Below are 25,736 nucleotides of genomic sequence, written 5' to 3' on the forward strand. Positions count from 1 at the left end.
TGATTTTATAACTTATAAACTTGTGTCAGAAAATGGCTAAATTTGGTTTTACCCAACTGTAGGGAAGGGTGAAGATAATTTATGATAAAGCCTACATTTACAGTAGTAGTATTTTGCATCTGATGACAAAGGACTCTAAATTGATGGTTCGTCGTCTGTTTTTGTAGCTGAGTCAATCATCAACCAGAAAAAAAGGGACGAGTTTACCAAGCTTATCATCGAATAATAAAATGTACTATCGAATAGGAGCAAGAATTTCATCACAAAAATGCATTTCTTACTAATACAGGAAAAACATCAAATGTTGTAATCCATGACCTTCTGAACTTTGCTCTAATATCTCTCACCCGCTAAGGGTGGTTGGTCTCAGCAATGCGTCTAGTTTAAAGAGTGTATTCAAAAAAAAAAAAAAGGAGGAGATGGCCAACTACAGTGGAAGATCAAAGAAAATTCTCAAGAACCCCCAAAAGCCAAAAAAAAAAATCCATTGTAAAGATCCCTGGGAACTGTCTAATCCTCTGCAACTTCTGCTCAGATAAGGCTAAGCTGTCTTTGGTTTGGGGGTCTTTTTCTTGAGCTGCTTCCTCAAAATTGAGTTCTTCATCCCAAGGAAAAATAGCAAGGCTCCAAAAAGAGCCACGCACTGCCAAACAATGCAAATCATCATATTAACCAAAACTCTATTCACGGAAAATAATAATAACAATTAAAAACCTATGAAACCACAAGGAAGGTGAACCTGCAAAAAATCCTGCAGATGACTGAAAAATTCTGGTCCACCAAATTCATAGTTGTAGAAGTCATAGTACAGTGGAGTGGTGTACAGCAAGTGATACATCTGAATTTTAGCAAGAAACCAAGAACCAATTGGAAAATTGCTTCATAAGGTCAGCATCTGTGATTCTATACATCACCTGCTGAACAGCAAAGAAATAAAAATTCAAAAACATTAAACTGAAACGGAAGTTCAAACCAGTAGGTAAGCGCCCATTTTGCTACCAAACACAAATAGCAAGCCTCCCAACCCCTTCAGAGCAATTGATCCAGCAACAAAATGCCTAACCTGCATAGAGCACCCCCCCAACATTATGGTGGCAAAAACGTCCATTACAATAACATGCTAAAAATAGAATATGTCACCTCAATCACAGAGTAATTAACAAACAGAACCACATCCTTACATCAATATTTGGCCCCCCTTCTCCAAACTTTGATTTCAGAAACTTCTGGATGGGAACCAATTTAGGAGCCCACGCCCTGGCTGCAGGCCCTCCATCATCACCAAATTCATTGAACCTACGACAATATACGGGTACTGAGATTTTGCAACACAGAGTTCTAATGCTACGTGACAATAAGTTCAATGATACGGTTGAAAGATGCATCTAAATAGTTTTTAAGACAGAGCTTTTGTACAAGTAATACATCCGCACAACCTTATAAGTTGGCAAAACTAGGAATTTGCTCACAGCCAGTTCTTAATCAAAATTGACCTAAAAACTGATAGAAACCTTCTGTAAATTCCCTCAAAAAGTATAAAGTGAATGACTATTAAAACTTCCTTGGAACAACATAAAGTGAAACAAGCTATATTATAAACCCATTTGGGCAATGCAATAATGAGTCCCATTGGAAGTCAATGCAATATCCAACGTTCGATACCGGTTATGGTAGCAACCAAATGAACCATCAAACACCTGAAAGCATAAAAAGACAGAAAAAGAAAAAAGGGACAAACTTCACCTCTCTAACTTAAAATATGCTTCTTTATATACAGCCTACCTATAAATTATTCGCAAAAGGAGTGGGTGATTTGTCAACCAAATAAAACCATCAGCTAAGAAAATAGCAAACAAAACTGTTAAAACCAGTCATACGGAACGAATCTAATGTTTTGTAATAAAATTAGGAAACAAAACACAGATTAGATACCCCTTCAGGCCACAACACCGGAAAAAGAAGGTTCAACTTCTAAACTGGTTATAAAATACATGATAAAAATCTAAGACAACTGGAATACTAAATTGGTCAAATTTCAATGGCTAAGACAAGTGAAACCTCCGTGAAAGCATGACCCTGCCAAAAATTATCTCATCTGCCAAACATATATCAATTACATTACTTTCAAAAACTTGAAAACAACGAGCACTCTCAACTTTGTGAGATACTAAATTACTAGTCCTATGTTATTATTCATGATACATGTAATGTACTCTCCGCTACATTATATTCACAATGTTTAGGGGCAAAAGCTATCATTGAATCCACAAGGCATCAGCAAGCATACTCCTCACTCTAATGGTCTTTGTCATTCATGCACTGAAAGCAAATTGGAAAACCCCAACATTGTGTTCGTCATTTTCGCAATAGCTTCTTCGAAAAGGAATAATTAAGTGCATCCCCTCAAAGCCTTCAAACTGTTTAACATGGCCAAAATGCCATACTTAATAGAAATGGATAAATGCAGTGATCCACATAACTTTAAGTACTCTAGGAAAGGAGGACTTACACATAGTGTTGGAACTGAAGATGCATAATACCAATCCAGTATATTATCTCATTAAAATCTTATGTAGATAAAAATTCATACTCAAAATCTGCATGAACTCTCCGGTGCAGATCTTTATATGATTTCTTAACATAGCAAAACAGTTCAACTAGAGTAGCTAAATCATTGTGGCAAATACAACTCTTCTATCGAATGTTCAGTTGCAATAATTGGCCAACTAGTAATTCGTTAGCATGATATCAGGCATACATAGTAACATTATCATCGTATCAGAATGTACTGGGCACAAATATCATGAGTGACGTTTGGAAGAATTTTTCTTCTTCGTTTCTCTCTACTATGTAACAGAGGCAACATTTGCCAAAATATCTTAGCTGCTTCAGTCTACAATCTTATGGTGCATTGGCTCCAGAAAGATGCAACGACACTGAGCATTAGCAAAAAATATGCACAAAAAAAGGTCAAAGGTAAAAAGCTGAAGAAGTTAGATACTGTCCATGATTTAGCAATTAAAACTGGAATGCAAGACCAAGCTTTCCAACACTTGACACAAAACCAATCAGAACTGATCTAATAGCCTTGTTCTTTACCCACCTTATTTCAAAATTTAGACAAACAGATTTAAAGTAAATCCACTGTTCCATAAGTACATCAAACAAAAGACAAAATAACCAAGGAGGTAGGTGGGGTCATACCTTCCCAATCAGAACGCTGATACTAATTAATTAGGCACTGACATCAAAACTTAAGCTAATGAGTCAATTCAACAACTAGAGGCTAAGCTAGATAGCATTCAAATGCACGACCCAGTCAAAACCAGCCAATCTATGAAATTTTGCTTGCAGAGAGGAAATATAAGCACCACAAGAAAAGTCGACCAAGACATCTCACCCAACAAACTCTACATATTCAAACTTTACATCAAGAAGAAAAAGGATGGGACACATATTCAAAAATGGATCACTTGACTTCCAATCATAGAGAAATCCCAGAATCCGCGTGACTCTACTACCTTTGAGGTGCTCCCAAGCAATAGCTTAACTTCACCCCCACCCCCCGAGCGGCAACCCAAGTGAGCAAGTAACCAAAGTGAATACATCATACCAAAATTATCCATCTATTATGATTATCGAACTGCTTAGGGCATACACCAAAAGTGCAGTATGGGTTTATGCAAAATTGCAAATGCATCATTCGTACTAATCAACAAACATATTAAGCTAGATCTAACAACACACAAAACAAACTAACAGTTCTAAGGAAAAATGAATTACTTCCACTACTTCACAAAGACTACTCATTCAACAGATCTACAAGATTAAAACTTTGATGAGATGCAGTAGAAACATACATTTGCCAAGCAGCGAGGATGAAGATGGAGGCAAAAAGCACTCTTCCCAAGAAAGAAAAGAACCCCATATTTTGTTCTTTTTTGCTGACTGACCCTTACAGTAATTTTTCAAGCTCGTATGGGCTCAAAATTTTGCTTCAGAAAACAGGGACAGAGAGAAGTAATAAGAGGCGGGAATGGATAGAGAGAGCGAGAGCAAATCTGGTGGGTTTGGTCTCGCTCTGTTTCTCTACTTGTCTGCCTCTTGGGGATTGTGAGGAAATTGAATTTTGGTTGGTGGAGTCTTTCGACTTTGAAGTTGATGAAATTGATCGTGTGTGGTTTCTTGGGTAGGGAGCTCTGAAGTAATGCCTATGGGGATTATGGGAACAGTACCATTGTTGTTCTTTTTTGGGTTTTTCTTCTTTAATTTGTCATGTCAACAATCTAATTTACACTTACTTTTACTCTTGTTTCTACTTTAGAGGAGAAATGAGTCTAAAAAGACTTGTACAGGATTAAGACAACCCACCAGATCAAACAACAAGTACATTACTGTACTTTCTACAGAAAACACGCATATTTCTTGACCACTAAATCAAACGAGCATTACTGCACTTTCTACAGAAAACACACCAGCATATTTCTTGTATGCTTCACTAGGCATGGTTTCAACCTTTAATCTAATGCATGGGAAAGCAGGCGGCCATTGGACCAAGGTTGGACAATAAATATGGCCTTGTTTGGCAGACAAGCTTTTTGTCAAATTTATTTGCTACAAGTTTTTTTTATAACTTTAGCTACAGTAATCTCAAAAAATTTGTCAAAGTTTTTAAGCTATACACTTCAAAATATTCAAAAATTTACACATTTCAAAAAAAATTTTAAAAGCTTCTACAGTAAGTTACAGTAAAATTTTAGACAAACACTCAAAAAATTCACTTGCCAAACGGAGCCAATACTGCTAGCAGCATAGCAGGGGAAGAGGAACCGATCAAGAATTTTGCCCAACTGGATTTTTTGGTTTGAGAGAGATAATATGCGTGCATTATGGGCGGGGGATTCAAAAACAAAGGGCTTAAAACAATAGTACTAGATCTTTTGGTATATTACATAGGCTTGTTATTCGCTGATTTATCTTAATTGATTATAGATTATTTCGATAATGCAAAATTCATAATTACATTTTTAATAACTAAAAAAATTAAAATCTATAATCACTCAAAAAGTAGTTTTGTTTAGTCTGATTATCCTCTGTAATCACTTTTCATAATCAGATTTTACAAAATCTAAAGCAAACGAGAACAAGGCTCGGGGTACTTGTTAAGAGCATGATGAAATTATATAATTTCTTCTATTTTATACCCCAAGCACACTGATAAAAGGTGATGCTAGTTATGTTGTGTACAAATTTAAAGCGTGCTTGTACTATTTTATGCGCATTCCATGACCAATGCCTTTTCATGCTCTTTCTTTCTTTTCGGGCAGCGAACATTCCAATTATTTTATTGGCAAATGCAGGATAACTTTTTTGACAAAATGTGGTACGAAAACAGGAAAAAGAAAAAGTTTAGAGGTTAGATTAGACTACAACAAACCAACCTTAGACGACAAGATTGACTGTGTATTTATTTTGTAAACTTCAAACTTAGTCACCGTCGTTTACTGCTGTTTCCACATGCGTTCCATCTTCCACAAACGACAAATGGCATTTCTTTTTCTATTTTGTCATTTGGGTTAATGAGTGTGTTTGGATTGAAATGATTTGAAAAAAAAAATAATTTGTTTCACAAATTTCAATCACCTTTTTATATTCTCAATCATCTTTTTATTTCACATACATCACATTATAAAAGGTGCAACATTAATTATCTCAAATAAATCATCCAAACAAACTCCTATCCAGATTACTACTTTTTGTTGCTATAGAAAACTGGGGTATTCATAAGCAATTGAGTTAACTAATTTTTTGAAAAAATACTATACTAATTTTTTGATGCAATGTATATAAAATAAAAAAGATAGTTGAAAAATATATTGATAATACAAGCAAATAAACTAAATCAATAGTTGACTAGCTACTATTACTTTTCAAAAAGATAAAATACGACAAAAACCCAAGTCATTGTTCAAACATGTCATTTTATACTCGGAAATATACTTTGACCCGTGCATTTTGGTTAAATTTGTCGTTTTGCCTAGAAAAGTTGTTCGAACATGTAATATTATTATACATCAAGTTCATTTTTCATACTTATTAGGTACCCACTATTTGAGTTCTATACTGTTTGGATTGTTATTTTTAGAAATTTCTATAAAAAAATACTATAATTATTTGATATATATAAGGTAAAAAAATGATTAGAAAATATGTTCACGGAAATGTAAAAAATTTTTTTACGAAAAAACACAATCCAAACAAGGAGTTTTATGTTGCTCCTTTTGAAAGAGCAAAAGTTGGCTTTAAATAATTATTGCAAAAAAATTTTCAAATAATCTTCTATCCAAAAACAATCATGATTATCTCCTTCATCAAACAAATTTTTTTTTTTTTGTTTGGGAACAGAACAAATGTATATTACACCCAATTGGTCTGCATTGACTCATGAACATAGTGGCAGTTTCTTGGAAGCTTTGTCTTGAATTTCTTAAATATGCTGTTTTGCATATACTACTGTATTAAGTAATTATTGCAGATCTCATCCACCAACAATCTCCTTCAAATTGAGCTGTACTCTGTTATTTGCAGAAAACAAAGTAGTAATGATAGGAATAATTAGCCAATAAACATGTGATTCCCTGGCATGCATTAGATCAGGGAAAGGAATAAAGTGGAAGAAAAGGTTATAAAACTGCGTGCTTGCATATGACATTTATTATTTCAATTTACAATTGCAAGTCAAGCGTTTTATCAATTTACAATTGCAAAATTACTGTAGCGATTTGATATATGTGAGGGAAAAAGGTGATAGGGAAATGTGATCACAGAAAACGACAATATTTTCCGACGAAAACAAGCAATCCAAACAAGGCCTTGAGAGTGTTACCACTCTACTCAGTATATTACGCTTTATTAACACCTAGGGTGGCATAATGAGAGTGTTACCACTCTACTCAGTGACCCTTGATTACAATTAAACCTATTCCATTACAGTTAAACTCTTGTCTTTAACTTTAACTGGTTAAAATGAAGTTGTTCATATTCAACGTTGGACAAATGAAAACTCGTGGGGTTGTAGCCTAATTATACAAACGGTAAACACTCATAAGTATAGCAACAAATGAGAAATGATTGAAAAATTATTTATGAAGTTTATGCAATTCTTCAAAGACAAGAAAAAAGGAAAAATTGTAGTGCAATGCATTCGTTTAAAACCCATGTTTGGCAAGCAAGTTTTTTGTCAAGTTTGTCTGTTACAAGTTTTTTAATAATTTTAATTATAGAAATATCAAAAAATTTATTAAAATTTTTAAATTATACACTTCAAAAATTTTTCCTACAACTTCGATGGTAAATTATTGTAAAATATTAGACAAAAAAAAAAACTCATTTGCAAACGGGCCCCTGGTAGTAAAAGCTTATCATTTACTCTTCGTGATTGATTGGTGGTATAAAGCTGCGTAATTCAAGGAAGGAAAGCTATTAGGACAACATATTCAATTATCTTCGGAAAGATGTCTTCTTTTCATGCAAATTCTGTAGAATGTCGAAAACCAATTATGTATAGTTGCAATTAATAATTTGCCGTAAGGCTAAAGAATAATATGCCATCCAACACAGTAATGTTGAAAAAAAATGAAAAATTTCCATTTACGAAATCAGAAAAATATGCTGCCACGTCCGCGCCTAGTAGATTTTGTCAATGCATTGTGAGCTTGTGATTGGTCCGCACGACGTGTCCCCGATCAACTTCAACCTATAACACTACTATAATAACAAAAAATGTAAGGGTAGAAAAGTAGATGCTTGTTTGGATTGCATTTTTCTGGATTTTTTTTTAGAAAAAACTACCGTAGCGATTTGATATATGTGAGATAAAAAAAGTGATTGAAAAATGTATTCACGTAAAATATAGCAAATTTTCTTTAGGAAATTGCTGTCTGGATTAATCTTGATAACATGATGTCCAATTCAAAGTAAATCACAAGGATAGGTACGGTAATTTTTTTTAAACAAATGGTAAGACCTATATTACACTAGTTTGGATTGCCATTTTCAAAAAGTTTTTTACATTTTTCGTAAACACATTTTTCAATCATTTTTTTATCTCAAATATATCAAATCGTTATAATATATTTTTATATAAAAACTTAAAAAAATAACAATCTAAAGGGGTTCACAAGAAACTCCTAAACTATAGTCTACTTCACAATCGTTCAAAGATTACAATTTAGAACAAAATGAAGACAGCGTATTGGCAAGAATGTTAGACCATAAAGAAGTTATTATATCTCATTTAAATTGGGTCAGCCTCTTTCTGAGGTTTCATATTTCAGGACTTTATATTCATAATGATACCATCCTTGCCTTTGACACGAGAAGCAAATCTTGATCGAACCTATATTTGCTCATGATAAAACTTCATATGGGTTTGACGTACTTTTATCTTGAAAGAGCGAACCAGCATTTGATGTGGGATGAAGTTTTTTAATTGCAAGAAAATTTAAATCCCTAATGGCAAACTTGTCAATGTATGTTGATAGGCTCATTAGCTTCCGGCTTCCGCCTTGTATAATTTCAAGACCCAAAGAGACAAAAGAAAAAAAAAAAAAAAACTCAACTGCTAAGGCGGCAATACAAAAGTTCGCTTGGAGGAATTTCAAAAATTAAACCACGGTAAAAAGTTGTAGTAGTAACAACTTGTACTAAGTACACTATTTTACGATATATCCGCATAAACTATATAACTTTTTTACTTCTTACAGACCTCTTTTACTGCTTTTTATTTGAAAAGTTCATTCACTATTTAATACCAACACAAAATTTTTATTGCGTAGAAGATAAAATAATATAAAACTAATAAAGATGATTAAGTACTAGTTAGTAGTAGTACTAATTTCCGGCAATCAAAAGAGGAGTACAATATTACTCTTCTGGTTCTACCTTTCCCAAGCATAATTATAAAACTGGTCTACCATTAGTCCTCTATTTAAGTCCAATACAAATTCCCGTGGTCCTAGGATTTGAATCTGTTTTCTCTGTCTTGTCCCCTATATCTCTAGAGAGAAACCCAAACCCGGCAGGCAGTCCTGTAGAGAGAGAAACTAAAACCATTCCAGAAGCTGCCCGCACCATCACAGCAATGGCGTTGATTTCTTTCGTCGGAAGGCTTCTCTTCGTCTCTGTCTTCGTTCTCTCCGCTTACCAAGAGTAAATCTTTTCTCCCATTGATTTCAGATCTGCCCTGTTTTTTCTCTTTTTGTTTTTGACGCGCACTAGACCACTCTTACTGCGTGTTCTTAGATTTTTAGAAGCTTAATTTATTACTGCTGTTTACTTAGTTTATGTTTCTGGGTTTTCTTTATTTTTTAGTAATTGTTTTTTGTGTGATGTTTAGCTTGGATCTGCTGAAGTTGAATGCTTGGGAATTGAACTACACCTAGAATGCGATTTAATTTTTCTCACCCTGTTCTTGCCGAGGGATTCTTCTTCTTCTTCTTGTTTTTTTTTTTTCGTTTTTGTCGATGGATTTTGGGGTTTAGTGGTGAATATTCTTTACTTGGATTTTAAGTTACTAGGATCACTTGAGGTGAAAGAAAATCTGGGTCTGGCTTCAAAAGTTTAAATTTTTCTGTGCAGGTTTAGTTTTGATTCAAGTATTTTTTTGGCTTGTGTTTAATAATGAATCTGAAATTTTTTTTTTTTTAAAAAGGCCTCTCCCCTGATTGGTATGGTATGTGTTCATCATTGTTTGTTTTTGAAATTTTAACTACGTACACTATTAGATTTATGTTGATCATTATTGGATTAACTAAGGATTTTTGTTAGAGTGATCGCCTAATTCAGTTTAATGTGTTTGTACTGTTGTACTTCATGGTTGAGCTTGTAATATGGTGGGAAAGCCCATTGGATTTGGAACAAACATATGATAGTTGTTTGTCACAGATAAGCTTTCAATTGCTGGAGAATCATGCGTGAGGCTTTTGTATGAATGTTCAATATGTTGAGGCATAAACTTTTAAAACTAGTTGGGTTTCTGTGAACTAGAATATTGTCATTCGTGATGCTTTTGCAGCTTAAAGGGACCTTTTCCTTGATTTGTAGTAGCTATCATTCATCTTGTCTGCCGCTTGAAGGTATTGGAATGTCAGGTTAACTTAGCAACACTCTTTTTCGCAGGAGTTTCTTTTGATTTTAGTCTTTGTGGATTGTGACCAAGTCATTGTGAAATATGTGATAATACAACTCAATTTTGGTCATATTTTTTTCAAGTGACTGTTTGAAAGAATTTTTTGAGTTACCTTTTATGCATGGTTATGTTTCCTTTTCTGTTATTGCTCTTTTTGGTAGTCTTTACAGATAGATTAAGTTTTCAAATTTTCAATGGGCACTGCAGATGAGTTTCTAGGCATTGTAACTTTAGGAGGTGAAGTTGAGTTACAGTAGGATGATGTAGTAAGCTGAAGGATTTATAAGAAATTTTTTGCTGCTAATTGGGATACCTTCTTGTTAATTGTCCTCACCCCTGCTGTCTTGTGATGAAGAATATAATTAAGAATGCTGCAATGCGATGAACATGTTGACCTTGGATAAAGCTATATTTTTAACATGATGTGCATGTAGATGGCTATTTTAAGTCAACATTTGGACTGATAGGATAAAAGCTTAGTTTAACATGCCATTACTTGCACTTTTTTCCCCATAACGATCTGTAGGTTTCTCTGCTCTTTGAGTTACTTTTCTAAGTTGTCCTCTCTTCATCATAGGTTTTCTGAATTTGGCGTAGATGGTGGACCAGCAGCAAAGGCACTGAGCCCGAAGTTCAGTGCTTTCTCAAAGCATGTTACCAGCCAAACTGGGCTTCATTTGCCCCCTCTAGAAGTAAGGAGTACTTTAATGTGATGTCAGTTTTGAATTTTGTTACCTATCAACTACATGTTACTAATTTGGAGATTTGTTACTTACAGATGAAACATTTAGTGTTGGGTGCTATACTCTTGAAGGGATTGGGAAGCTTTCTGTTTGTCTTTGGAAGCTCCTTTGGAGCTTATCTTCTGGTTTGAAATCAATATCCTAAGCATTTACTGAACTCTAATGTCAATTAAGTCATTGTAACAAATTTTCACTTCATCTGCTTTCTTGATGCAGCTTTTGCATCAGGCAATTGCTTCCCCTATCTTGTATGACTTCTACAACTATGATGCTGACAAGAAAGAGTTTGCTCAACTATTTGTCAAGTTCACCCAGGTTAGTCATTTACTTGTTTGTATGTCATGAAATCCTTTGAGTCAATGGTCTTTATGCAGTGATTCAAGATGAATGTTTTGGAAAAGTAAAGTTCATCTCCTAAGATGTTAAATTTGGTTCAGAATTTGGCTTTGCTGGGGGCACTTCTCTTCTTTATTGGCATGAAAAATTCAATGCCAAGGAGATCAGCAAAGAAGAAGGCTCCGAAGACAAAGACAGTTTGAGAAGGGGTTCAGAGTTGCTGTTCTGTTCGGTGGATCATAGCCCTATTACAGAACCTAGAAGCTCGCTGAGGGTTTGGTAGAATCGTATTTTTGCAGCTATACGCTCTAAAGCTTACGTCATCTTGTTCCTTCTCCAATTCAACATTTGTCTTACCTTTTAGGTTACTTTCAGTTATGAATATTTTTGATTTTTTTTTGGAATTCCTGAAATCTGAGTTGCAATGATGAAATTTGATTTATTATTGAAGCCCTGGTAGTTTACAATTTTTCCTGCTCATAGTTGTTGAGATGGGAGCTTGCTCATCATTATTTTGCTGTTTAAGCGGGAACAATGGGATGGTAGGAGTAAGGAGCAATCTCTGTGAAATACTCACAATGGAAAGTTCTCTTGGTTGTCCTAAACTGCATCTGGGTATGTTTACAAGTACATAGGTATCTTTGTTGTGGACTTTGGTATGTTTACAAGTACACAGGCGTCTTGCCAGTTTGAATTTGAAGTTCAAGATTAAACGTCGCCAATATCACGCGTCTTGCTCTAGGCAAAACATTTCCATGAAATTGTCCGAAGACTTCTTGAAAAGCTATATATTACTACTATTTTAGTTAGACACTTCTTGTGCTTTTCTCCAAACATGTGGGGCTTGCACGTAGAAAGCCCGGTGGCCCCTTTTGGGCGGGAGAATTTCATCTTGTCCCTGTCATTGGTCCTATGATTTTGAAACAGAATTTTGTTTGGGATCTGTTTCCTTTTGTTTTTCAGTGAACAGCCACGTTATCACTTTTTCTTACTGACGGGTAAAACTGTCGGAAAACAGATGCTGCAGGTATTTCTTGAAAGTTGAAATGGGTGTCAAGCACACACACTAGACTACTTTCTTTATAATTGTTCTGGGGTGGAATATGGGTTTAACAGGAAACCCTCCTAACACGATGATGTTCATTTAAAATTCAATTTGTGATTATTTGCAAAAATTTTTTTTTCTAGGATGGCTAAAGAAATCCTAGGCCAAAATGCTGCTAAGCTTGAATAATGAATTTTGAATTCCTGCTTCCAAGTTTTCCTCTCCCAAGTATCTTTGATCATCGATCACCAAAGATTGCTAGTTACGTGTGGATATCAATTATGAGAAGTTCCATCCATTAGGTGTTTGGCAAGTGGAACTCATACTGGAATGGTATGAAATTATGCCTAAATGGATTTCATACAAGTACATTTTAGAATGATTGTATCAAATCCTTCAATCAATTCTTCCGATAAACGAAATGATTTTAAATTAATGCTTTTAACATTTAAGAAATCCGAAGTTTGTAGAAGAAACTCTCCTAGTTCTTCTTGTGAAGTTGGAAAAAAAAAAAAAAAACCTGACGCAACTGGTTGGTGGAATCTGCAACAAGAAGCCAATAAATGCTCTCCAGTCTTTATGCCGAGGCCAAATCAGAATGGTACAACTTGTACAAGACGTGCCAAACAAATCAAGCTAAGCTAAGCTTTTGCAGAGGCAAATAGTGAATTTGAGATCGATGTTTCATGAATACTGTTACCAGCTAGGGATAGACAAATAGCCCTGTATGATCTTTTTTTTTTCTTGATTGGTCAAGGACTGGGACGTCATTATTTGGTATTTTCTTTTATCTGCTTTTTTTTTGGACCATTGTAATTGGCGAGATCAATCAAGTTTTCTTGACCAAATATTGAAGGGGGGAGGGGCAGGTCCCGGCAGCACACAAAGGAAATGAAAACAAAAGATACAACAATTAGTCAGAAATGAGAAAACCACCAAACTTTGTCACACATCATAGCCAAAAGCTCAACGGAACCAGCAGAGTCAACTCTAATGGCCGTCCGGCCGGTAAATTTTAGATTCTTTGATTTCCAGAATCTACAAATATTACTATAATATAGTCTAAGTCAAGACATTCATTGGTCTGGGACAAAAATATGTGGATTTAAAATTCATAGTTGCGTCAAGATGATAATCACTATTAGTATATTGTGTCAGGCATCTAAGCTGTAACAAGAACGCAAATTTGTACCACTTTGCATTGTCCATTTTGCGCTCTAATTATCTGAGTGGAGAAGAAAATGGCAGCCAACAGCGTAGCTGAAGTTGAAGCTGAAACCACAAGCCAGCAGAACTACGACAGAATCAGTGAAATTAAAGCTTTTGATGAGACCAGAGGTGGGGTTAAAGGGCTAGTTGATGCAGGAATCAAGAAGGTTCCCAGGATGTTTTATTCCCTGCCTGATGACTCTGTCAAGGCTTCTGATAACAGAAAGGCTGATGTTGGTATTCCAGTGGTGGCCCTTGATGACATAGACGGAGATCCCATTCATCGCAAGAAGGTGGTTGACATTGTTAGAGAGGCATCAGAGAAATGGGGCTTCTTCCAAGTGGTAAATCATAGCATCCCAGTTGAGGTTTTGGAAGAAATGTTGGATGGTGTCAGGAGATTCTATGATCAAGATACTGAAGTCAAGAAACGGTGGTATACAAGGGATGGTTCAGAAACGGTAGTGTATAATAGCAATTTTGACTTGTTCAGTGCACCATCGGCTAACTGGAGGGATACCAGTTATGTGAATATGGCTCCAAAGGTTCCCAGGGCAGATGAATTGCCCGAGGCATGCAGGTATGACTTTTTTAGTTATGCTGCTGGTTTTTTTTTTGGGGGGGTCAGCCCTGCAAATTAGTCAAGTACTCGATTGATCTTGAAAGACCTTATTTGACTAAACAATAATGATCTGGATAACCTGAGAGAATTTTCTGAAGTCTCCTATATGAATCTGCAGTGATATTTTGATCAAGTATTCTGAGTACATCAAGAAGCTGGGTCGTTCTTTATTTGAACTACTGTCTGAGGCTCTTGGGCTCAAGCCAAACCACCTAAATGATATCGGCTGTTCAGAGGGGCTTGCTGTACTATACCATTGTTATCCAGCATGTCCAGAACCAGAACTTACCCTGGGAGCAACCAAACATGCTGACTATGATTTCATGACAGTACTACTGCAAGATCATACAGGAGGATTGCAAATTCTTTATGAGAACAAGTGGGTTGATGTTCCTCCTGTCCCAGGAGCTCTGGTGGTCAACGTTGGAGATCTTTTACAGGCAAGATATCAATCAGTAATCTGCATCTGTTTTAAGCATATTATGTTGCTCTAAGATTCACAATATCAAATTTGTTTATGCAAAATTAAAAAAAAATTTGTTTAATCACTACATGCTTGATCCTTAACACAAAATTGCATATCAAATTGGCAAGAGGTGCTATATATTTGTAGAAAAGAAAACAAGAATTCATCCCATCCTTGTTTTTGAAGGAAATGAAGAATGTTTTATACCTTTTGGACTGGAAAAGTAAATCATAGGTAGGAAATGAACTAGGATTGAAGTTTGTCACATCTGTACCAGGACAAGAATATCTGTTTCAATAATCAAGCAATTGTACTTGATTTGAAAAATTTCAGCTGATATCAAATGACAAGTTCAACAGCAGTCAACATAGAGTATTGGCAAACCGTGCTGGTCCAAGAGTATCTGTGGCATGTTTTTTCACAACTGGACTGGCACCATCATCAAAGAGATATGGACCAATTAAGGAGTTGTTATCAGAAGACAATCCCCCAAGGTACCGCGAAACTACAGTGAGAGACTATTCGCTTCACTACAATGCAAAAGGACTCGGCACAACTTCAGCCCTGTTGGACTTCAGGATTTGAATTTGGGAAAATGTTGCTATCATTTGGTGGATGATGAAACTACTCATTCCTGTGTACCTTAGTTTCATCTGTAGACCCTCAGACGAAACTCATGGATACACACAAATCTAAAAGCATTAAATTCTTTTTTCTTTTGGACAAACTATGTACTCTGACAATCCAGGAAGCTTGATAATACTATAGATTTGGATGGTAAAGCGCAAGGAGCTTCAAGAATATTGATCATTCCACACTTATTTTGAATGTCCCTGCAATTTTTGTCCTTACAAATATTAGCTTGTCCTCAATATATTCTTCCTCTCCTATTTTTATTTTATTCTCTAGTGGAATGACCTGCAGATTATGCTCAAATTGTAGTCTGAAAGGAAGACATTTTAGTCTCCTCTGAACTTGGTGTGAAACCTACTTTTTTTGTTTGAAAGTCAAACGTACTTTTGTGCGTGTGTGTGTGTGGCGGAGGTTGGGGGTTACATCCTTAAGACAGAGAAACTCTCCATTGACTGCATGGCATGCTCAGAATCACAAAATCCACCAAATCAAATCGACCGGTGCTTGATATATTATAAGTCTGGGTCAACTCCCAAGAGCAAGAAGCTTTATCTACATAGCTCCTTCATTGTTTGCCTGATTATTTACAAGATCCAATTCTAGTCCTCCAAGTTCTGAGTAACCTAGGGACGAACAATGGAGGATGGTCTAACTGAAATTAGGGATACAAACGAACCAACATATGATCGGCGGAGAGAGCTTGAAGCTTTTGATCGCACCAAGGCAGGTGTTAAAGGACTTGCTGATTCTGGGATCACCAAAGTTCCAAGAATTTTCCTTCATCCACCAGATGAAACTAGAAATATACCCAAATCTGTGAACCTCCAATCTGCTATTCCAGTGATAGACCTTGCTGGTGCGGGAAAAGCACCGATCTTGCATAAAGAGATAGTTGACAAGGTTCGAGAAGCATGCGAGAAATGGGGTTTCTTCCAAGTGGTTAACCATGGTATACCAATTAGTACTCTCGAGGAAATGAAAGCTGGAGTTCATAGGTTCTTTGATCAAGATTTTGAGATTAGAAGACAGTGGTATACTCGAGACGTCAAGCAAAGAGTGGTTTACAATTGCAATTTTGATTTGTTTAGTGCACCAACAGCTAATTGGAGGGACAGTATTTATTGTGTTATGGCTCCTAATCCTCCAGACCCACAAGAATTGCCTCTGGCCTGCAGGTATCTGACATTCCTTTCTCAATATTATTTGTTTAGTGGCTGTGGATGTTTATTAATGAGCCGTGCTTTTCTCTGATATTGCTTACTTTTGATAAGAGTGAAGAAGTCGTGGTCCTTTTTTTGTCTTGACTGCTCAGTGCTCTATAAGTTATGTAGACAGCGTGAAACAGCCCGCGCATGTCTCTGAGCAAAAAATTTAAGGGTTAAAAAGAAATATCCTCATGACCTTCAATTAATTGTTATGCGTGTAATTTTAGAAGAACCTGATGTGTTAACAAGAAGGGGGCCATCATCATGTCTTTGTATATTTGCTGTCATTTCCTTAGTTGAGAATGAAAGTTGTCATTTCCTCACCCTCAGATCCTCTCTTAAATTTGCAGAGATATTCTGATAGAGTTCTGTAAAGAAGTCATGAAATTGGGATCTACTTTGTTTGAAATATTATCCGAGTCCCTTGGACTTGATCCCAATCACCTGAACAGTATTGGCTGTGGTGAAGGCCTTGCTTCCCTGTGCCATTATTATCCTGCATGCCCTCAACCAGAGCTAACTTTAGGTACCAGTAAGCATGCTGATAGTGACTTCCTGACAGTGCTGCTACAAGATCATATCAGAGGCCTGCAAGTCCTGCATCAGAACCAATGGGTTGAAGTTCCTCCAATTCCTGGAGCTCTGGTAGTAAATGTCGGAGATCTTCTCCAGGCAAGTCTACTGGTTTCTGTTAAACCATAGACATTATGATCCTTAATCTGCTTAATGATGGATAAATTGTTTTCTTTTTTGATGGGTTTATCTTGATTTCAGCTCATATCAAATGACAAGTTTATCAGCGTAGAGCACAGAGTATTGGCAAATAACGTTGGGGCAAGAGTCTCAGTGGCATGCTTTTTCAGAAACTTTGATATGTCACCCTCTGCGAAGTTATATGCACCAATTGAGGAGCTACTAACAGAAGAGAATCCACCGAAGTATAGGGCAACTACTGTGAAAGATTATGTGAGCCACTTCAACAACAAAGGGCTTGATGGAATTTCTGCTCTGTCGCATTTCAAGCTCTAGACTTGCAAACAGAACAATAAGACTAGCGTGTGGATCTGTAAGAGAATATCAATTCATGAAGCCTTAAACTGGGAGTTTATTATGTCTGTTGAATGCATTGCATGCACCAGAAATTGGCAAAATAATTCTGATTGATGTAATCAAAGTTGTTTAGTATCCGGAAGATGTTTTCAAGCTTATGCCATGAATTCACGGAGTTGAATTCCTCTGTATGATCTGTTTCCATTTCCCTCTTCAGACAATATGTGACATGAATTTCAAATAAGAAAATCAGAAACTTTTATTCTGATGAACAACTTATTAATCTTTACGAAGTTTCTAAGTATTGCATGGTGCTATACTATCAATACCAAAAGCTAATCATGTGGAACAACTACTAGAATTGATTGCTTAACCACCAATGAATGTACATTTCAGGAACCTCTGCTCTACCAGATTTCTGAATTTGGAATCTCCAAAACTTTCTGCAAATAATTAGGAGATTTCTTATGCTATACCTATTCCTACAGCTTTCATGATAGACGCACGCAAACATTCTCGAAAGCATTTTGTGTCATTCCTAAATTGGATTCCTCCTATATGTCAGCTAAAAATCTTAAAATTCTTAGAGGGAACACAGACATACCAATATTGTGTGGCTAAAATCCTTCAAGATGCCAGTCACACATCATGTATTTTCTGCTCTAGTTCGACTCAACCTACAAATATAAAGAATATGACTTCTAAAATTTACTTTCACATATTCCTTCCTTCATCATTTTGTCTAAACTTGTATAATCTTCCTTTTGAATCATCCCCTTCTCTTAGCACAATGAAAAACAAAGGTCCTGTTACTTTCTGCTTTGAGTACCTAAAAGTGGAGCCATTTTAAAATTTGACTAATAAAAAAAATCAGTATGTTGATATATCCTACCGTATGTGTATATGTAAAATGTATACTTTTCTTATGTCCCACACTCAATAATATCTCTTTTCGCTGAACTTGTGGGTTTTAGCTCAGCCATGTGTTTCTCATCATGGATACAATAAACAAGTCTGCCCCTTTATACAGTAGCACACCACTTGTCCTGTATTATGAGGTTGTGGGATATTGTTAAAGCTTGAAGAAATCCAGCTGCACAAAACAGTGAGAATAGAGAAACGCTGGCTACCATCAAATGTGAAGTTGATCTGATTGCACAAATTGAACCAACATTGGAGATCTTTCGCAGGCAAGCCTTCGATTTATTGATTTCCTGTTTTGTACTGCTATTTTCTTGAAATAAGGTTGTAACTAACAAGTGCATGATGATGCGGCCTGTTATGACATCATTTCCATTGTTTCGGTTGGTAAATTTTAGTCTTTGGTTGTGAGTTTTCAGCTCATATCCAATGACAAGTTTTGAACATAGAGTTCTGGCTAGCAGAGTCAGTCCTAGAGTATCAGTAGCAAGCTTTTTTGCTACTGGTTCAAGGCCAATAACAAAGGTTTATGGACCTATCAAGGAGTTGTTATCAGAAGACAATCCACCAAAACAGGGAAGGAACATACAGATTACGTCCGTGCCAAAGGGCTTGATCTTCTGCTCTTTTGCATTTCAAGCTTTAAACTAAACGACAAAGATTAGCCTGTGAATTTCTAAAGAAAGAGATTATGTCTATAATAAAGATTGTCACTTTATAGAAACTGCCCACTTTGTGTGCTCTAGTAACTTTGAGTAAAATAAAAAAGTTTCTTGTTTCCAAGAAATTTTTTCGAGTTTATATCAAGTTCATAGTATTAAGTTTCTTTCTCTCAACCGTACTCGTCTGTTACCCCATCCAGACACCTTTTTTTTTTTTTTTATAAATCTTTTACAGCAGGTTGGGATTTCAGAAGCGAGTAGAGGACAAGAGGATTTGAACCCAGGATTCTATTTTCTATTAAACCAAAGATATCGTGATCCTTAAATCTGCTTATCGCGGGGCTACGTTGCTTTTAGCCCATATCAATGACAGGTATTCAGTGTAGAGCACAGTGTAATGGCAAATAACATTGGCCAAAGAATATCAGCTGCATGCTTTTTCTTTAACATTGATATATCGCCTTCTGCAATGTTACAAGGACCGATTGAGGATCCACTAACAGGAGAATTCAAGAAAGTACAGGGCAACTAACAACGAAGGACTTGATGGAACTTCTGCTCTGTCACATTTGAGGCTTTAGGATAGAAAAAGGATTCAGTAATTAGTATATTATATGCACAGTTTATGTGCGCAAGATTGTTAAAACTCTTTATGCTTCTTATTCATCCTAAAATAGTAAATTTTGAATGGGTATGACCTTATCAAGTTCCTTTCACATATCACTTTCCCTCTCCTCTTCTGATTTTCTTGGTATGCAGACTTCCTTTGTCTTTATTTCACTTTGATGTATAATAAATTACTCTATTCTATCCAACTTGTAGCAGCTATGCAATCTCTTCACGGCAACAAAAATGAATCAATATTCACTATTATATTCTCTGTCTTGCTGCTTACGCAAGCTAAATCACAGAAATAGAATAAGAGATTGTGTTTGTTTATTTGTATTCTATCAATATGAGAGTGCATTTTTACCTGCTCCCATTATTAAAGTTCTAGCTGCTGCTACTTTATATGCATGATCTTTTCTCATGATCACGACAAAGGCCAATCTCTTCCATGACGTGGTAGCCCCACATTTGGCATAAATCTGAGCCTGAGAAACTGCAACCTTCTCAAAAGTTGAAGAAACTTCCCAAAGCAAAGAAAAATGGGGGCAACCAGCAAAGATGAAGCTGAAGTTGAGGGTGCAGTGGAATCCCAATATGATCAAGAGAAGGAAATACGAGCATTTGATGAAACCAAGGCCGGGGTTAAAGGGCTTGTTGATGCCGGCATTAACAAGTTGCCTCGGATGTTCATTCATCCAGAAAGCAGCTTGGAGAAGAGTATCAATGCCAGGGAAGAAACTTTTAGCATTCCAGTGATTGATCTGGAAGGTATGGATAAAGATCCAGTAAGACGCAAAGAGATAGTTGACAAGGTAAGAGATGCATCTGAAAGGGGGTTTTTTCCAGGTGGTAAATCATGGAATTCAAGTCAGTGTCCTGGAGGAGATGATTCATGGTGCACGAAGATTTTTTGAGCAAGATACTAAGGTTAAGAAGAAGTGGTATACAAGGGATCGTACAAAGAGGGTGGTGTACAACTGCAACTTTGATCTGTATAGTCCAACAGCAGCTAACTGGAGGGATACAACTTATTCCGTCATGGCTCCTAATCCTCCAGCTCCAGAGGAATTGCCAGATGTTTGCAGGTATTTTTGTGGCTGAACTCTTTCTGCTTCAAATGCAGCTATTTTGTATAAATTATAAATTTTTTAGCTGTAGCAAGAAACTTAGTGAATGAAAAAAAAAAAAAAAACCCAGCCACCCATTTGGTGAGGGGGGTATCAGACTTATTAATGTTACCTATTCTTGATGTACCTAAGTTCTTTGTCCTGCAAAAATGTCAATCTTATTCGACATTTCATAAATTTTGCTGCAGCGAAATATTGATAGACTACTCGAAGCAAGTGATGAACTTGGGTTGCTTATTGCTTGAGTTACTGTCAGAGGGTCTTGGACTCGATCCAAGCTACCTCGAAGGCATTGATTGCGGAGAGGGGCTTAGTGTCCTATGCCATTACTATCCGGCATGCCCCCAACCAGAACTTACCTTTGGCAGCAGCCCGCATTCAGACAATGACTTCTTCACAATCCTTCTCCAAGACAATTTAGGTGGCCTCCAAGTACTTCATCAGAATCAGTGGGTTGATGTTCCTCCAACACCTGGAGCTTTAGTAACCAACATTGGAGATCTTCTACAGGCAAGCCTTTGATTTATTGATTTTCCAACACTTTTGGAATGCATAAACAATCTTTGTTATCTGGAGATTTTCTGGAGGTTGTTTTGAAGTATTTTTGGTTTTGATTTCATTTGGCTTATTAAATTTCAGATTATATCAAATGACAAATACAAAAGCAGTGAACATAGAGTTCTGGCAAAACGTGTTGGTCCTAGGGTGTCAATCGCGAGCTTCTTCACACCTGATGTAAGGGCAACTGGAAAGCTTTATGGACCTATCAAGGAGTTGTTATCAGAAGAAAATCCGCCAAAGTACCGCGAAACCACAGCAAAGGAATATACAGATTACTTCCGTGCCAAAGGGCTTGATGGAACTTCTGCTCTGTTGCATTTCAAGCTCTAAGCTTGCAAACAGAGTAGTAAAGACTAGCCTGTAAATCTGTAATAAAAACAACTATTCAGGAGGCCATAACTCATATTTGGAGTTTATATGCTCCTGTTGAATGTATTGCATGCTTTCCAAAATGTGAAGGATTCTGTCAAACTACATTTTGATTTGTGTAAACCGTGTGCATTAGTATCCGGGAGATGTTTTTGAGCTAAAAAGTCACTGAGCTGAATTTGATATGGCCAGGCATTATGGTGTTTAATGATTGGCATATCATTTCTCGGAATTGTCCATGTCTCAACTGAAACTGTCTCAACTGAAAAATTTTTCTTTCTCAAAGAAAAACACAGACATACCAATATTGTGTGGCTAAAATCCTTCAAGATGGCATTTACATTATGTATATGCTGCATTAGTTGGACAAATCCTAGAGACGGGATGATTATGACTTTTCAAGTTACTTTCACATATTGCTTTCTTAATCATCCTGTCTAAACTTCTAACTTTTTTTAAATCAGATCCTTACTCTTACCACCAAAAAAAAAAAAAAAATTAAAGTCTTGTTGCTTTCTGCTTTTAAGCACCTAAAAGTGGAGCTATTTCAAAATTTGACCACTTGAATAATTGAGTTTAGTTGATATATTTTACTGTATGTTTTTTTTTTCAACAAACGATATATTTTACTAAATGTGTGTATGTAAATGTGTACTTTTCTGATGTCTCACAGTCAATAATATCCATTTCGTAGAAGTAAAGGGGAAAGGAGGGAAAAAAAAGACAAAATTTGAAAATTTTTTCTATTCAAAATCATAAAAATCATAGCAAAGATCATGTCAAAAAAGATGATTAGTCCGTTTTACTGAATCTTGTGATCATTAGTATAGTTTTGTTGCTTTTCTATGTTATCTAATTTATTGAATGTGAACTTCTTGAGTGGCAAAATGTGTGTATTAATTATTTCTAACTTTTAATTATTTTTATTTTTTTACTAATATAACTTATATAAATGCATAAGGGGTATTTATGAAATAAAAGTTTCATATCTCTGTTTAAAGTACTTTTTCTAATTAGACTAATTTTGTTATCAAAACATTAACTTTAGAGGAGGTTTGAGTAATTTTACAAACTTTAGGGGAGGTTTAAATAATTTTACAGACTTTAGGGGAGAATAGTGAAATTGTTAGAAAACCTCAGAGGTGGTTTCTGAAATTATCCCTATCTATTTTGGTTGAACTTGTGGATGCTAGGTTAACCAATCATCAAGCTAATATAATAACAAGTCTCTCTCCTTATAGTCCTCCACTTGTCCTTTATGCTGGCAATTTTCAAACTTTGTATTTAGTGATTCTAGGATGTATATGCACTTATTATATTATGAATCAAACTATTTTAAGATGTACATACGTTGTGATAAATGTATATTCATTCATGAATTTTAAAGTAGCATGAATATATTTATGTATGTGAAGATCATTAAATGTAAGGATAAATTCATATGTTTTATTATAGAAACATGTGATGCATGAATTAAAGTACATGAATTTGTATACAATATCTTGAATCTATTCATACAAGTATTTATTAAATTTATTTATTTCTTAAACAATCTCTTCTATATAAAGAAATCAAGTAGAGAGTGATTTGCTGCAAAAAATTATTTTCCTACCACTATGAATTCTTTGAAAAGCACTTCTTAGTTCAAGAAAGTTTGTCTTATTTTGTGCAAGAGTTTAAGACAAATAAAGTTTATCTTATCCTAAAAAATATTTATCAAGATTTATTGCACGTTATATCGAACAAATAAAACTTAAAGAAAAGTGATATATAATCACGATTTGAAGCCAATTATTATTACTATATTTGCCAGTTCATTGTAATACTCCCAACACTTTATTGCGAGCTTCTGAAAGTTTGAGATACTCCAGCTACCTAGAACAGTTAGAATAGAAATATGGTGGCTACCAGTAAAGGTGAAGTTGATCAGGTTGCAGAAGTAGAACCACATTATGATCGACAGAGTGAACTACAAGCATTTGATGAAACCAAGGCTGGTGTTAAAGGGCTTGTTGATGCTGGCATTACCAAGGTGCCTCGGATATTCATTCAACCGCAATGTAGCTTAGATGACGGTCTCAATGGCACCAAAGGAATCTTCAAATTTCCTGTCATCGATCTGGATGGTATTGATACAGATCCAGCCAGGCGCAAAGAGATAGTTGACAAGGTTAGAGATGCATCAGAAACATGGGGTTTCTTTAACGTGGTAAATCATGGAATTCCTTTCAGTGTCCTGGAGGAGATGATTCAAGGCGCGCGTAGATTTTTCGAGCAAGATACTGAGGTTAAGAAACAGTGGTATACAAGGGATTATACAAAAACAGTGGTGTACAACTGCAACTTTGATTTACACATTTCACCAGTAGCCAACTGGAGGGATACATGTTATTGCTACATGGCTCCTAATCCTCCAGCTCCAGAAGAATTGCCTGATGCTTGCAGGTAGATTTCTCAGGGATCTTCTTTTCTTTGCCTTGTATGACAAGTGTGGTCTGAAAATTACTAGAATAAGGGCCAGTGGCCACTATTCTGGTGATTAGATGGTAGTATTAATTGACAATGAATCTTTAAGACATATCTAATTTCTAGTTATGAAGTGGAAAAAGATTGAGCTGCTGGAAGTTATAGTTAACTTAAATCAACTCTTGTTCCTGTTAAACTATATCTGATTACTCATTTGATGAATTCGACTACAGTGAAATCGTGATAGAATACTCAAAGCTAGTGATGAAGTTAGGCTGCTTATTGCTCGAATTTCTGTCAGAGGGCCTTGGACTCAATCTAAGCTACCTCAAAGACATTGATTGTGCAGAGGGGCTTGCTGTACTATGCCATTACTATCCACCGTGTCCACAGCCAGAACTTACCTTAGGCACCAGCAAGCATTCTGACAACGGCTTCATCACAGTCCTCCTCCCAAGGCAATTTAGGTGGAGTTCAAGTACTTCATCAAAATCAGTGGATTGATGTTCCTTCTACACCTGGAGCTTTAGTGATCAACATCGGAAATCTTTTGCAGGCGAGCCTGTGATTTATTGATTTCCTGTTTTGTACTGCTATATTCTTGAAATAAGGTTGTAACAAACAAGTGCATTATGATGTGGCCAGTTATGACATCATTTCCATTGTTTCGGTTGGTAAATTTTTAGTCTTTGGTTGTGAATTATATACTCATATCTAATGACAAGTAAACCTAGAATTTTGGCTAACAGAGTCAGTCCTAGAGTATCAGTAGCAAGCTTTTTAGCTACCGGTCCAAGGCCAATAACAAAGGTTTATGGACCTATCAAGGAGTTGTTATCAGATGACAATCCACCTAAATATCGAGCAACAACAGTGAAGGAATATACAGATTACTTCCGTGCCAAAGGGCTTGATGGCACTAATGCCCTTCTGCATTTCAAGCTTTAAACATGTGAACAAAACAACAAAGATTAGCCCGTGAATTTCTAAAGAATGAGATTATGTCTATAATAAAGATTGTCACTTCACAGAAACTGCCCACTTTGTGTGCTCTAGTAACTGGCAAAATAAATTGCTGTTTGAGTCAAATAAAAAAGTTTCTAGTTTCCAAGAGTTTTTTGGAGTTTATATCAAGTTCATAGTATTGAGTTTCTTTCTCTCAACCGTACTTGTACTTGTCTGTTACCCTATCCAGACACATTTAAAAAAAAAAAAAAAATTTACAGCAGGCTGGGATTTAAGAAGCGGGGAGAGGAGCAGAGGATTTGAACCCAGGATTCTTTTTTCTATTAAACCATAGACATCGTGATCCTTAAATCCGCATCTGCTTTTTGACATATAAATTGCATTTTGTGTGCGCGGGGGGATGCATTGCTTTCAGGCCATATCAATGACGAGTTTTCACTGTAGAGCATAGTGTAATGGCAAATAACATTGGTCGAAGAATATCAGCGGCATGCTTTTTCTTTAACATTGATATATGGCCTTTTGCAATATTACATGGACCGATTGAGGACTTACTA

The 25,736-nt window shown here is 36.0% G+C and overlaps 4 protein-coding genes and 2 pseudogenes across 4 annotated transcripts; 5 read left to right on the forward strand and 1 right to left on the reverse strand.

Moving 5' to 3' along the window:
• Positions 1-255: 255 nt before the first annotated feature.
• On the reverse strand, positions 256-4,179 carry LOC140038897 (uncharacterized). The gene is made up of 5 exons (XM_072084485.1): positions 3,861-4,179; positions 1,182-1,296; positions 974-1,063; positions 740-838; positions 256-643 (listed from the first exon to the last, which is right to left on the reverse strand). The coding sequence occupies exons 1-5, from the start codon at positions 3,926-3,928 to the stop codon at positions 542-544; spliced, it is 474 nt and encodes a 157-aa protein (XP_071940586.1). The 5' UTR covers positions 3,929-4,179; the 3' UTR covers positions 256-541.
• A 4,744-nt stretch (positions 4,180-8,923) lies between these two features.
• Positions 8,924-11,718, forward strand: LOC140038900 (uncharacterized). The gene is made up of 5 exons (XM_072084488.1): positions 8,924-9,210; positions 10,767-10,881; positions 10,968-11,057; positions 11,149-11,247; positions 11,370-11,718. The coding sequence occupies exons 1-5, from the start codon at positions 9,143-9,145 to the stop codon at positions 11,469-11,471; spliced, it is 474 nt and encodes a 157-aa protein (XP_071940589.1). The 5' UTR covers positions 8,924-9,142; the 3' UTR covers positions 11,472-11,718.
• Positions 11,719-13,073: 1,355 nt separating this feature from the next.
• Positions 13,074-15,511, forward strand: LOC140038898 (1-aminocyclopropane-1-carboxylate oxidase homolog 1-like). Its single transcript, XM_072084486.1, has 3 exons — positions 13,074-14,102; positions 14,263-14,584; positions 14,944-15,511. The coding sequence occupies exons 1-3, from the start codon at positions 13,555-13,557 to the stop codon at positions 15,193-15,195; spliced, it is 1,122 nt and encodes a 373-aa protein (XP_071940587.1). The 5' UTR covers positions 13,074-13,554; the 3' UTR covers positions 15,196-15,511.
• Positions 15,512-15,650: 139 nt separating this feature from the next.
• On the forward strand, positions 15,651-17,773 carry LOC140038899 (1-aminocyclopropane-1-carboxylate oxidase homolog). The gene is made up of 3 exons (XM_072084487.1): positions 15,651-16,418; positions 16,799-17,120; positions 17,223-17,773. Exons 1-3 carry the CDS (start codon positions 15,880-15,882, stop codon positions 17,475-17,477), a joined length of 1,116 nt encoding a protein of 371 aa, XP_071940588.1. The 5' UTR covers positions 15,651-15,879; the 3' UTR covers positions 17,478-17,773.
• Positions 17,774-17,920: 147 nt separating this feature from the next.
• On the forward strand, positions 17,921-21,830 carry LOC113734254 (1-aminocyclopropane-1-carboxylate oxidase homolog; annotated as a pseudogene).
• A 1,765-nt stretch (positions 21,831-23,595) lies between these two features.
• Positions 23,596-24,847, forward strand: LOC140038606 (1-aminocyclopropane-1-carboxylate oxidase homolog; annotated as a pseudogene).
• Positions 24,848-25,736: the final 889 nt, after the last annotated feature.

This window comes from Coffea arabica, chromosome 3e (genome assembly GCF_036785885.1).
Source record: "Coffea arabica cultivar ET-39 chromosome 3e, Coffea Arabica ET-39 HiFi, whole genome shotgun sequence".
In the NCBI taxonomy this organism is placed as follows: Eukaryota; Viridiplantae; Streptophyta; class Magnoliopsida; order Gentianales; family Rubiaceae; genus Coffea; species Coffea arabica.